Raw genomic sequence first — 13,972 nt, forward strand, 5'->3', positions numbered from 1 at the left:
AAGTGGACCATACCACAAAACAATGTTGATTGCACGCCTACCATTAAAACTTCTCTAGGCCAAAGTTTTGGATTAAGCCGATATTCGTGTTTTCCATCCATTTGAAAAGTTCATTTTAGGTATGATATTTTTTTTAACAAATGCAGCGGACTCAAATCAAATCTCCGGTGGACCAGACCGCAGGAGACAGTGGTAATTGAGCATCCACCGTTAAAACATCTTGGGGTCCCATCAAATGTTTATTTTCCATCCAACCTTGAGATGGATGAAGGGACAAATATCAGCCTGGCCAAGGGTCCTTGCTCTTGCTCCAGTGGTAGACTCTTAGGATTTTCAACACCTGGTCAAGGGTTCGAGCACTATAGGTGGTGAAATCCCACTGAGGCGTGAGTGTGTGGTCGTGTGTGTGCGTGTGTTATATATATATATATATATATATATAAAAACTCGAGTGCTGTTTTAGATCTAAGATGCCATGTAGCCGATGGAGAGGCTGCAATTCTATCAAGTTGAATCTAGGTTTTGAGTTGCGATTTTAGCCCACGGATACCTGCCACACCCGACCCGACCCGACTCGACCCAACTTGGTACTTGTGATTGGGTTAGACTGAGTGGTGATTAGCCCAAGCTGGATTGGACTCGGATCGGGTCGTGCATGCCGGACTCGGTACCAAGTTGGGTTGAGTTTGGATCAGGCCTATTTCAAAACCGAATTGACTCGAATCAACCCTAACTCAACCCAACTCAACTCGATGCCCACCTCTAGTGTTGATCTTATGACCCAGTTGGATTGCAAATAGACATCATGAACACCTTACAAGTTTCAATTGCAGGCATCATTGTCTCTGCTACTTTTCGCGGTTGTAGCTCACTAGAGATTTGGATATGCCTCTTTTTTTAACAAGTCCTGAAATGATCTCACAAAATGGATTAATGGAAGCGAAGCTTACATAACTTAGTGACTTCAATACACCATCGAGCTCGGTGGTTTGTGGTACACCACGCAATCCCCTTCCTACACATTTCCTAGTAGTGTCCCATATTTACATGTGGATTCGGTGCAACCGTTACCATGGCCCCACCTTGATACATGTATTCTATATCCACAGTTTTTACAAATCATTTTACTGCATGAACCCAAAAATAAAGCAGATCCAATCTCAGGTGGACCATACCATAATAAAAAGGGGGATTGACCATTAATGAGCTACAAAAGTTTTAGATCCAGCGATATTTGTATTTCAGTGACCATATCAACATAGGAAAACAAACTTTATGATTGCCCCTTAAAAGTTTTTAATGTTAAGTGCACTTCAGATTTGGACCATCTTTATTTTTGGGCTACCCTAAAATGATATTAAAAACCGATGGATGACATGGATATTAAATAAATACATTAAAGTGGGCCCAACGTTAAGTGCCACATCATCTTAAGGTGATTCCAGGGTCACATCCAATCCGATTCCAACAACACCGGTACTGTGAATACATTCTGTGAGCCCCACCATGATGTATGTGTTTTATCTGCATCGTCAATTCATTTTTCTAGATCATTATATAGTATGATCTAAAAAGAGGCAGATACAAAGTTCAAGTGTACGAAGTTCAAGTGTGCTCTCTCTCATCTCTCTCATTCTTAAGGTGGCCGGTGCTTCTTCCTTCTCTGAATTCAGACCTATTAGCTTGATCGGGGGCCCATACAAGATACTAGCTAAAGTCTTATCTTCCCAACTCAAGTCTATTCTCAGGAAGGTCAACTCGAAAAACCAGAGTGCATTCATCAGGGGAAGACAGATCGTAGATTGTGCTCTCATCGCCAACGAATGTCTCCATTCGTGCCACAAATCCGGAGACAAGGCTGTCCTATGCAAACTGGATATCGAAAAGGCCTACGATCACGTTGATTGGGGCTTTCTTCAATACATGCTCATCTGTATGGGATTTGGCGAAAGGTGGATTGGAGCGTGTGTTGGCTCAGCCCATTTTTCAGTTCTTCTCAACGGCACCCCAAAAGGTTTTTTTAACAGCACAAGAGGTCTGCGCCAAGGAGACCCTATCCCCTCTCCTTTTTCTTGTGATTGGTGAGGCCCTCTCCCAAATGCTGTCAAATGCTGCTCAAAGGCCAGGACGAAGGTATTCTCAAAGGGATTGCGATGCCAAGGGTGTCCCCTCCAATTTCCCGCATCCAGTTTGCAGATGATTACCCTCATCTTTTCTGAAGCTTCTGCGACATTCATCTCCAATCTCCGGACAGCTCTATTTTGCTTTGAGGCAGTTTCTGTTCTGCATATCAATATGGCTAAGTCGAAGTTATTCGGTATACGAAATTTCTAGATATGCAGAATCCCTTGGCCGTCCCTCAGCTTCCCTTCCTTCCTTCATGGGGCTCCCCCTCGCTATCAGCCCTCCCCCGAAATCGATGTGGGACAAGATTGTTGACAAATTTCAGAAGTTTCTCGCAAGGTGGAAATGTAGGTATCTCTCGTTGAGAGGCCGTCTCACCCTCATCAAGGCAGCCCTGTCCAACCTGAGGCATGATTTTCTGTGGAGTGGGAAGAATAACCAGAAGAAGCTGCATCTCCTTGATTGGCAAGAGGTTTGCAAACACTTCCAAGAGGGTGGTGCTAGCATCAAAAACTTGAAGATTATGAACCAGGCCCTCCTCGGCAAGTGGATCTGGAGATTGGGGACTGAAGGAGGTACCCTCTGGAACTCCATCATTAAAGGCAAATACAGGTCCTCGCCAAGCGGGTGGTGGACTAGAGAGTCGTCGGTATATAGAGCTTCTCCCTTAGGGAAGGGGATTTTACCTCAACAACATCAGTGTTGAGCTAGGCAATGGAACATCCATTTGCTTTTGGGAAGATCAGTGGGTGGGTGAGGAGCTACTGAAAGTCCGATTCCCGAATATTTACCGCCTGACTCTAGACAAGAAAGCTCTTGTTGCTAGCTGCTTCGCTGTATCTGCTGCCAGCATTGTGTGGGACATAAAATGTACAAGAAACCTTCATGACTGGGAGTTAGCCGAATTTGTGGACCTTCTCGATTGCATCTCTAAGTCTTCACCTGATCAGGCCTCTCCAGATAAACTTATCTAGACTCGAGACAAATCCAGCGTCTTCTCGGTCAGATCCTTCTACTCCCATCTCGTCCCTACTCTCAATCCAGCGGGTCCCTCATCCCCATTTATCTGGAAGTATTCTGCCCCCCCTAAATATATCTGCTTTGGCTAGTTGGTTGATAAAAATCGAATTCTTATAGTTGATAACCTGAGAAAGAGGAGTATGCAACTCGTCAATGTCTGAACTTCTAACATGTTTACTCAACTGACACGTTCCTGGTTAATTGTTCGTTTATTGCCCAAGTTTGGTTTGAATTCTCCAAGCGTTTCAAAATCAGCTAGTGTATCCCAAATTCCTCCTAAAACCTGCAGGCATCTTGGCACGAGTTCAAGCTGGGCAAAAACAAAACTTGTATTTGGAGATTGGCGATTCTTGCCATTTGGTGGTCAGTCTGGGAGGAAAGGAATGACAGATGCTTCAATGATAAGCAGTCCTCACTTCAAGCTGTGTGCACTAGGGCCAAAAATCTGATTCTCGAATGGGTGGTCATTGTACATGGTCTGAACGACTATGACATGATATTCCTAGGCTGTTAAGTTTCTGCTACCTCAGCAGATCTTGTTTTCTTTCTTGTATATATATATATATATATATATATATATATATATATATATATATATATATATATAGTCCCAGTCTCCTGTGTACCGTACCACATGAGATATTTTACACATCAACTGACACAAGTAAAAAGGATGGGCTGAGATTAGGCCCCACCATGATGCATTCATGAAATCCACCTTTAAATTCTTGCAGTCGGTTTTCTTAAATTCCCCATCCAGATCTGGTCTGTCTTCTCCTCCTCTCAGCAGCTGTTAGAATCCATGGCAGGTTCAGTTTCACACCTGGCACGCTGAGGCCAACAACTTTGCCTGATTTAGGCTAGGCTCTCATATGTGTTGAATTTCTGGCATATTTTGTTTTGAATTTCTGCATGGTTTATGTTAAATTCTTAAATTTTGGGGGTGATTTTGTGATAGATCAACAAGAGTAGTTGGTTCTCCGTGCAACGATGAAGGCACTCATTCTCGTCGGAGGGTTCGGTATGCGTCTGTGGCCATTGACTCTCAGCATTCCGAAGCCGCTTGTGGATTTTGCTAACAAACCCATGATTCTGCATCAGGTAATACCCCATGAGTCCATCTCTTTGAAATTGAAGAGGAGCATTTCTCTTTTTTACTTTTTCTTTTTCTTTTTTCCCCCCTATGGGCTGGATCTGTTTATGCGTTTCTCTACTGTTGATTTCCGATGAATTGATAATCGTTTGCATAAGTTTATGTTCTATTCTTGTTTTGCTTGTCTGGATATATATCATATCTGAAATCCAGTTTCCTATGGAAGATGAGAAGAACCCTTTAGGGTGCAGTTCTCTATGTTTGGCATGGTAATCAGAATTGATGATAGGCAGGATACTGTGTTCCCACCTTTGCGCTCCAAATCATTTTCAGCATATGTTGCTGATGTTGATTTCGGGTAGACAAGTTGGAATTAACGGCATCCGACAATCCGAACCATCTCAAATGCAGGGGAGGACAGATTATGCCATTGGTCTGCAAAAATAAAAAATAAAAATCAAACCAATTGCATTTTGGGTTGCATCCAAACAAACTCTATATTAGACACTTGAATCCCCCAAGCTTGCTTCCAGAAACTTCCAGTGTGTTTTTTTTTTCAAATTTATCCTCTGAATCTTTGTAGATGAATTTGCAGTTTCATGTCTTACGATAGATATGGGGTAAGTAAATTGCGTAAATTAACTGTAATCTGTCTATGTTTCTGATTTTATTTTATTTTTTTCAGATTGAAGCTCTGAAAGCTATTGGAGTGACAGAAGTTGTTCTAGCCATCAATTACCAACCAGAGGTAAGAGAAACGAACCTCAACCAAATCATTTTGCAGCTGATTTTCTGTTTTAAAATATTGATGATGTCAAGCCGTGTTTTTGCTTTGCAGGTGATGCTGAACTTCTTGAAGGAATTCGAGAGCAAGCTGGGGATGAAGATCACTTGCTCGCAGGAGAACGAGCCAATGGGCACTGCAGGTCCCCTGGCTCTAGCCAAGGATAAGCTGCTAGATGGTTCCGGTGAGCCTTTCTTCGTACTCAACAGCGATGTTATCAGTGAGTACCCGCTCAGGCAAATGATCGAATTCCACAGAGCTCATGGTGGAGAGGCTTCAATAATGGTAACCAAGGTATAATTGCATATCTATCATTTCTCTATGTGAAACCTTCAATTTTATTTTTTCATCGTGTTCCTAGGGCCCATGTTCAGCTATCCAGGCTGCTGAATTAATAATGGGCATACCCTGAAAAAAAGATCTCCTCAATGGATCTCCCTATATATCCATGGTGGACCCACCAGATCTCCTCAATTATTGATTTCTCTCTCTCTCTCTCTCTATTGTTTGCTTGTTGATTCTTCAGGGTAGGTCAGAAACCTCCCCTGCTCAAATGGCTTGAATCATAAGAAATTCCATTAACTTGAATAGGTAGATGAACCATCAAAGTACGGCGTCGTGGTCATGGAGGAGAAGACTGGGAAAGTAGAGAAGTTTGTAGAGAAACCGAAGATCTTCGTGGGCAACAAGATTAATGCCGGGATCTACCTGCTGAATCCCTCCGTCATCGACCGGATCCAATTGCGGCCCACTTCGATTGAGAAAGAGGTCTTCCCTAAGATTGCTGCAGAGCAAAAGCTCTATGCAATGGTCTTACCTGGATTCTGGATGGACATTGGGCAGCCAAGGGATTACATCACAGGCCTGGGGTTGTATCTGAACTCCCTCCGGAAGAACTCTCCTTCCCGGCTAGCTGTCGGGCCCCACATTGTGGGGAACGTCCTGGTCCATGAGAGTGCAGTCATTGGGGAGGGCTGCCTGATTGGCCCAGACGTGGCGATCGGGCCGAACTGCGTGGTCGAGTCTGGGGTGAGGCTATCCCGGTGCACGGTCATGCGTGGGGTCCGCATCAAGAAACATGCGTGCATCTCCAGCAGCATCATCGGGTGGCACTCTACGGTGGGGCAGTGGGCCCGTGTCGAGAACATGACCATCCTTGGGGAGGACGTCCACCTATGCGATGAGATATACAGCAATGGTGGGGTTGTGCTGCCCCACAAGGAGATCAAATCCAGCATCCTGAAGCCTGAGATAGTCATGTGAGTGAGAGAGCTGACTTGTGTGCCGGATATTGATAATGTTTTTAGATGTTTGTTTTCTCTTTTCTTCTCTTTCATCCTTCTTTCGCTCTCTATCTCAAGTGTATCTAAGGTTCGTTGTTTCAGCGAGTTCTGCTGGTCTCTTGTTGGGGGGGCGGGTGCATACACTGGTTTTGTGGTGTATTGTCTTTTTACAAGCAATTCTCGGTGTATATACCCGACTGTTTATACTAGTGGGGACCCTTTGTAATTTGTTTGGAATGCCTTTTTTTATTTTATATTGTAGTTTAGTTGCTTTTCTCTATACTGGTTGTTAATTAGTGTGTTATAGATGGAGGCAGGGAGGCCGAATTTCAATCCTGTTTGTACCATTCATTCCCAATGGCCCACCTGTTACGTACTTGCAGGCCCACTTGGGGCTTGTTTGGAACGTGGGATTAGGTGGTATGGAATTGTATTTTTGGTCCAATAGCAATTCTACCCGGCTTTTGGAAATAATGGGGAAGATTGAATTAATTTGAAGGCTTGTTTGGGAGCCTGTAAGTGGAGGTAAATGGGAAATGGAATTGAAAGTAAATGACTTCAAAATTTTGTTTGGATGAGAGTAAATTAAGTACTTTGAAATTCAATGTATTATGTCTAGTGCCACAAACTTAGGCTGACTTAGACTTGCGATTCTGGTGGGACGTATTAGCACAACCCACACCCGATGGTTACTCCCACAAAAAAAAATCAAATCTGATCATATCTCATATTCAAATCAAATCAGATCAACCTAGCTCATCTTTGGTGGTGTTTGAAATCAGTTCACAAACCTCTCCCCCAATTGTGTGGTCCACCTGAATCATGGATGAGATCTGCACACGGTTTCTAACTGTGTGGTCCATCTAAATCATGGATGTTTCTAATTGTGTGGTCCACCTAAATCATAAATGACGTTGAGTTTTTAGGACATGGGCCTAACATCATGGTGGGCTCTAGGAAGGTTTCAACAGTGGGCGTTATTATTATCGCTGCTTCATGTGGTGTGGTCCACTTGAGGCTTGGATCTAAATCATTTTTGGGATCATGATATGGAAAAATGGATGTACGGTGAAGATAAAAACCCATACATCACACCACGACTCGACTGTCTAGCCAGATGGTGATCACCTGAATCCACTAGTAGAGTCGAGTTCGAGTCGAGCTAGGCCAAGCTCGGCTCAGCTCTTCCCTACCATGAGCCAAGCTCGAGCTCAGCTTGACTCGGTATTTGAGCTCACCCCTTTAGGTCAACTCGACTCGCTGAGTCGAGTTGAGTCAAGTTGGGATCGAGTCAGATCGAGCGAGCTATTCGAGTCAAGTCGAGTTAATATTATTTTACAAATTATTATAAAATAATTAAAATGATAAAAAATCAAGATTGTTAGAACTGGGACAGGTGCAATGGCGGTACATAACAAATTAATACAAGCTACTAAATAACAATATGAAAATGTTACTAGAAAACCATAAACTCCCTCAAAATTCATGGGCGTCTTGTTAAAATGGTCCATATGAGGAAGGCCTTTTCGACCGTCGGATAAGAGAGTAATCACCTTCATCTGAACCTGACCCGATCCATCGCTTTTGTCAACATGAAATATGTTTGCAGATCCAGATGTGTTATCTTCTCCTAGGTAATTGTTTACTTCTTTTGAATCAGAAGGTGGTGAAACTTCACCATCATGTTCCTGTATAGATTTAACAAACTTTTTCAATTCTTCTTTATAAGCCAATTTATAAGGAGTTCCTAACATCTTATAGAATGGAGAGAGCCTGGAGAGAAACTTTGATATTTTGTGGCTCTTCTTTGTTTCCACGCTCGGCCCTGACTCGACGTCCTGTTGTCTTGGAGAACATTGATATTTATATGCCTCCACCTCTTCCATACTTATTTTCAAGGCAAGTTTCAATTGTTCTTCTTTTAGAGATTTTAATTTGGCATTTTTCTCTTCTTCTTTCTTACTAATTTGTTACACTCTCTCTATTCTTAAATCTTCATATATTATAATAGGCTTGTTATGATATTTTTTTATGGCTAGTTGAATTTGGTGTGGAGGGGTTGGGGTTTTCTTATTTGATTCTAAGAGAGTATGGAATAGAATTCGTACTTCCTGTGAGGCATTAAGACATGAGTTTGCATCTCCTCCCCGACCAGATAAGTGTATTTTTAGCCAATTTATTTCGACTCGATCTTCGAGCTCACCCCTTGAGCTCAACTCAGCTTGCTAGTTCGAGTCGAGTCGAGTTGAGCTGAGATTGAGTCGACTCGAGTCAAGTTGATATTATTTTATAATAATAAAAAATCAAGATTGTTGGAACGGAGACAAGTGCAATGGCAGTACATAACAAGTTAATACAAGCTAACTAATAAAAATATGAGAATGTTATAAGAAAACCATAGACTAAACAACTGAACAAATAATAAGATCAATATGTCCAAAATATTTAAAACGGTGTTTAAACTTTAAACATATGAAGATGCAGTGTCGGTCTCATCTTCTTTATAATTCTCTCCATCAAATGAATTACCACCTCAAATTGGACGTAACCAATCTTGCGTACAAATGAGCGCTTCTATTGTTTTGGGTGTAAGAGAGTTTCAATACTTGTTCACCACCCTACTACCGGTGCTAAATGCAGACTCTGATACCATTGTTGTTCTCGGAATTGATAAAATATCTCGAGCGATTAACGACAATGTAGGGTATTTTCTTTCACGAGTTTTAGTCTTCCATCAGTCTAAAATATAAAAGTCTTGGGTAGAGACCTTCATGACTGGCTCCTTGAGATATACTTATAATTCTGACTCATTTGTTTGCTGACTCGCTTTATCTTGTTTTAAGGCTGAGAAGTACTTATCGAGAAAATTGTCATCATCTATAACCGAACTGGAGTCGTGTTCATTCATAACTTGAATGTCCTGACTTTTAGAAGAATTGTCCACATAAGAAGAGTACAATTCTTCAATTGCCACACGAACATTAGATGTTTTAATAGCATCATTGTCAAACAGATAAATCTTCTTATAAACTTAACCAACCATTTTCATTTTGCAGCGAGGATCAAGTACAATAGCTAAAGCCATCAATAGGTGACATTCGCTTCAGTACTTTTCAAATTTCACCTAAATATTTAGCGTCATATTCTGAATATAATTTGGACCTGTTGCGACATTTCTTTAACGAGCATCCTTAATCTTCCGAAGCTTTAAAATAAACAAATTTGTCATTGGATATTTATTTTTGAAAAATAGTTTTGTGCAGTCATAGTAAACTAAAAAAAAAACTATGAACCTCTTCAGCTATTCTCCAATCATCTTCACCAGGTAACCAAGCATATGTCTTATCACAAACTGCAAATTTTTGGAATGCATTTTTCAACTCCACTGCCGCATATAACATTTCATAGGTTGAATTCCAACAGGTGAACACATCTAACTTTAATATTTTTTGAGTTCCAACATGTAAACATTGGAGTATGTCATTCTACATACTAAGTCTTGGTGGTAACCCCTGTATACTTCACAGTCTCTCTTATGTTCTCAATCGTGTCATCAATTATTTTTGATTATTTTAGAAGTTGATGTTTGTGTATGATTCAGACTCTCCTCTCCTTTGTAAATAATTGCATTAATATATATATATATATATATATATATATATATATATATAGACACAAGAGAGTAGAGAGTAGAGAGATTGAGAGAGAAAGGGAGGTGGGGTGGGTCGCGCTCGACTTGCCTGGACGCTCGGAGGTCGGGTGGTGCTTGCCGAATTCTGCTAAGTCGAATGCCCACTCGTTGGTCGTGGTGGCCGCTTGGATTTGTTGGAAGTCGACGCCAGCTCGGCTACCGGGTGGTGCCGCTCGGAAGTCGGACGCCTGTTCGTGGCCGGTGGTGCCGTGGATTTCTACTTGGAAGTCGACCGCTCGCTTGCATAGTCACTCGACTTGGGTAGGGTATTAAAAGGAAAAGACAAAGTTTTTATTTTTATTTTTTAAACTTTATATATATATATATATATATATATATATATATATATATATATATATATATATATATATATATATATATATCGAAGTGGGCCTAGCCTGACCAACCTCGAACTCGACTTGATTTTATTCGAGCTACAGTTACTTACGCTTGGCCTTATCCGAACCTTTTTGCGATTCGAGTCGAAACGAGCTCAAACGAGTTAATTTGAGCCAGTTTATCGAGCTAGCTCGACTCGTATACAACTCTAGACATAACATCATATCAATTGGGAATCCAAAGGTACGACTCATTGTGCCGGTATGGCCCTCCTTTATTAGTGGACCATCCTGATTTTTGTTTCAGATGATAATGACGGATCGAATCCATGACATGTTGATGTTGACGGTAAAGGAAAAAAAAAAAAAAAGGCCGCATCATAACTATTGATATATCAGCATCCTATTTTATTTTAATGGTAGTGGGTGAAGATTATGAAAGCCAATAGCGTTTGGGTTTCGTTTTAGACACTTGTTTTATTTTATTTCAACTAAGAGACTTCATGACTCCCTTTGGCTACAAAGTCCAAACATATCCATCTAACCATGCATGCCGGTTATGACATGCAGCAGGAACTTCATGTTAGAGGAAGTTAGGTGGGGCCCATCATAATGTTTATGAGAAATTCACCCAATCCATCCATTTTGCTAGATGGATTTCTCACCAACATCGCAGTGGGTCCCACCTAGCTTCCCATCGCAGTTCAAAGGCATTCAATATCCAGTGGCACCGGTGTATTGTGGGCCCACGTGGCATGTTCATCTGACCTGTCGTCTACGTGGAAACGTGACTTTTAGTGCTCATCATGCTCATCATAGAGCTCAAAAGTCATACTTAACATTTCTAAGTCATGCTTAAAACATATAAATTCACATGGTGTGGCCTAAAAAACTAAATTTATATGGTGTGGGAGCATATAGATTTTTTATTATTATTATTTTAAATCATAAATGGGAGCAGGCTAGGTGTTTACCGGGCTGTGGGGCCTACCTTGATGCATGTGCGGTTCATCACATTTTTCAGCTTATTTTAAGGTGTGGCGCATGAAATAAATAAATTTCAAGTGGACCATCTCCCGAAAATCGCTAAGTGAAGCAGGGTTTGCAGAGGATAATATCTTCGGCAGACCAGTCACAAATGTTTAAGAAATGGGAGACCACGTATAGTGGCGGCTTGTTACCAGTTTGGGCACAAAATATCGGAAACGGACTGGCTACTCCCCCTGCCACCAGCCAATGGCTGGTGGTCGGTGTTCTGTGGCACACACCATGATGTATGTGTTTCATCCACACCCTTCATCTATTTTCGTAGACCATTTTATGGTATGACACAGAAAATTTGGTATATCCCAATCTCAAGTGGACCACATTACAGGAAACGTGTGTTGAGTGAACTTCAATTATTAAAAACCTTTTGGGGCTAGAAAAGTTTTAGATCAAGCCGATCTTTGTTTTTCCCTAATCGGAGTCTGTATGACCTAATCAACAGATTGGATGTTGAATAAACAGTATAGTGGGCCTTAGGAGGATTTTAATGGAGGATATCCAATTATTATTGTTTTCCTGTGGTGTGGTCCACCCGAGATTTTTATCCTTCTAATATTTTGTATCAAGCCTTAAAATGATCGTAAAAAGGATGAGCAGTATCGATGAAATACATACATCATGGTGGGGCCCATAGATCACCGAACACCAGCAGGGGAGTAGCCAATCCATTTCTCAGGTAACATATAGTTGTTGTAGCCTAGGCTAGGTACATGTCGTGCGAAGACGAGCACGACGCTCCTCAAGCTCCGAGTTGTACTGAACGGTTCAAAGGAGATGAAAGTTATATGGGCCCCAAAGTGATGTATTTATTATATCTACACCGTTCATATATTTTTAGAGATCATTATAAAACATTATCCAAAAAATAAATAATATCCAAAGATCATCTAGACCACACCACAAATAGTAAAGTTACTTTCATTGTTAAACAATTCGTGTGGTCCACTTGATAGTTATATCTGTCTTATTTTTCATCTCAAGCCTTAAGACGAGCTCGCCTAATGGATGGGCGGTTTGGATATAACACATACCCCATGATTAGACCCACGTAACTTGCTAACGTTAATACAACAATGCAAAGTCCCCACGAAAATGGATGGACGGTTTGGATATAACACATACCCCATGATTAGACCTACGTAACTTGCTGACGGCAATACAGCAATGCACTGTGCACATTTGCACTTGCGTGAAAAGCACGTCACTACACTTTTATACAGTGCATGTCATCCGCGTCATGACGCGTAGAAGATGTCCGATAAAAGCGTGGATACGGTAGATGGATAGTTCCGTGTCTCTGGGCGCACCTTGATATATATGTTTTATCCAAGCCGTTCATCTATTTTGACATATTATTTTAGGCCTTGAGCACAAAAAGGCGAATATTTGAAGGTCAAGTGGACCACACTACATGAAACGGTTGGATTAAATTCATACAATCCGAATCGTACCCAACCCGATCCGACCCGGTTTTCTCGGCCGAGTCAAACTCGGTTCGGAGGCCAACCATGTATTGGATTGGTTCGAGTTAAATGTCCGGACTCGATCCGGATCGGATCAAGTTCGAATCGACCTATGTAGATTTGATGAATCAAGTAGGACTCAATCCAATGACTCGGTTCGATGCCCGGCTCTATTTTGGACTCTTGATATGTGGGAAAATAAGATGGGTTGTTGAGCTTGAAGGTATGTGAGACATGCTCAGCCCATAGGCCCATTCATATGCATACAACTAATCCATCCACTGAGTTCCGATCCAAACCGTCCAAAAGGTTGGCCCCACCATGAAAATCACCTGATGAAAATATCAGCCTGGTTTTATGTTGGGTAACTTATAAGTTAGTTATTTTAAAGCTGTGTATTTCACTCCAAATAGATATTGGGTAAATGGTTCAAAATCTGATTAACGAGTGTAAGAGTTTGGCCTGAAAGTTTGTTATTTTATTTAAATACAGTAGTAAGTGAATAATTAAAGCTGATTTTTAAGCTAAACTAATCATTAGGTGAACCATAAAAATAGGCCAATATATTTAAAATACATGTAATGCAAATAATAACTTAATATAAGAAAGAAGGAAACAACGAATTCTCATTTTTAATTCAAAATATGTTCATGATACGAAGTATACTACAAGGGGGAGATACAAACAAACTATATGGAAGGAGTATAACTGCAACTTGAAGGCCACTTCCGCACTGTAAATGCAAGCAAATTTCATTACAATTTGGCCTGGGTCTGGCCTTTTCCTAACTGTGATAGAGGAATTATACGGGTCTTATGTAACGGGACAGTTATTGCTGGATGTGCATCCAGTAGATACAATTGGGCACACGGATAGTTGATCCAGACCGTTGGCAATGGGACAATCAATCAGACTAACTCGGTCCAATGGCACGGAGGTTTTGTTAGTGCGAGGCATTTATCAGGTGGGACCAACCATGTGGATTATTCGTTCAAGACATAAGTTGATCAGCTGTTGGGTAAGCCACATGTACAAAAAATGGACGATTAGGCTGTTCGTTATTTTCTCATATGAATGATAGAAAATGGGCGTTGCTCTGTGGGCCCACCATGATTTTGTGTTTTATCCA

The 13,972-nt window shown here is 41.2% G+C and overlaps 1 protein-coding gene across 1 annotated transcript; it reads left to right on the forward strand.

Moving 5' to 3' along the window:
- The first annotated feature begins 3,915 nt into the window (after positions 1-3,915).
- On the forward strand, positions 3,916-6,584 carry LOC131252789 (mannose-1-phosphate guanylyltransferase 1-like). The gene is made up of 4 exons (XM_058253483.1): positions 3,916-4,245; positions 4,923-4,985; positions 5,076-5,315; positions 5,613-6,584. Exons 1-4 carry the CDS (start codon positions 4,135-4,137, stop codon positions 6,282-6,284), a joined length of 1,086 nt encoding a protein of 361 aa, XP_058109466.1. The 5' UTR covers positions 3,916-4,134; the 3' UTR covers positions 6,285-6,584.
- Positions 6,585-13,972: the final 7,388 nt, after the last annotated feature.

Source organism: Magnolia sinica, chromosome 8 (assembly GCF_029962835.1).
Source record: "Magnolia sinica isolate HGM2019 chromosome 8, MsV1, whole genome shotgun sequence".
Taxonomy (NCBI): Eukaryota; Viridiplantae; Streptophyta; class Magnoliopsida; order Magnoliales; family Magnoliaceae; genus Magnolia; species Magnolia sinica.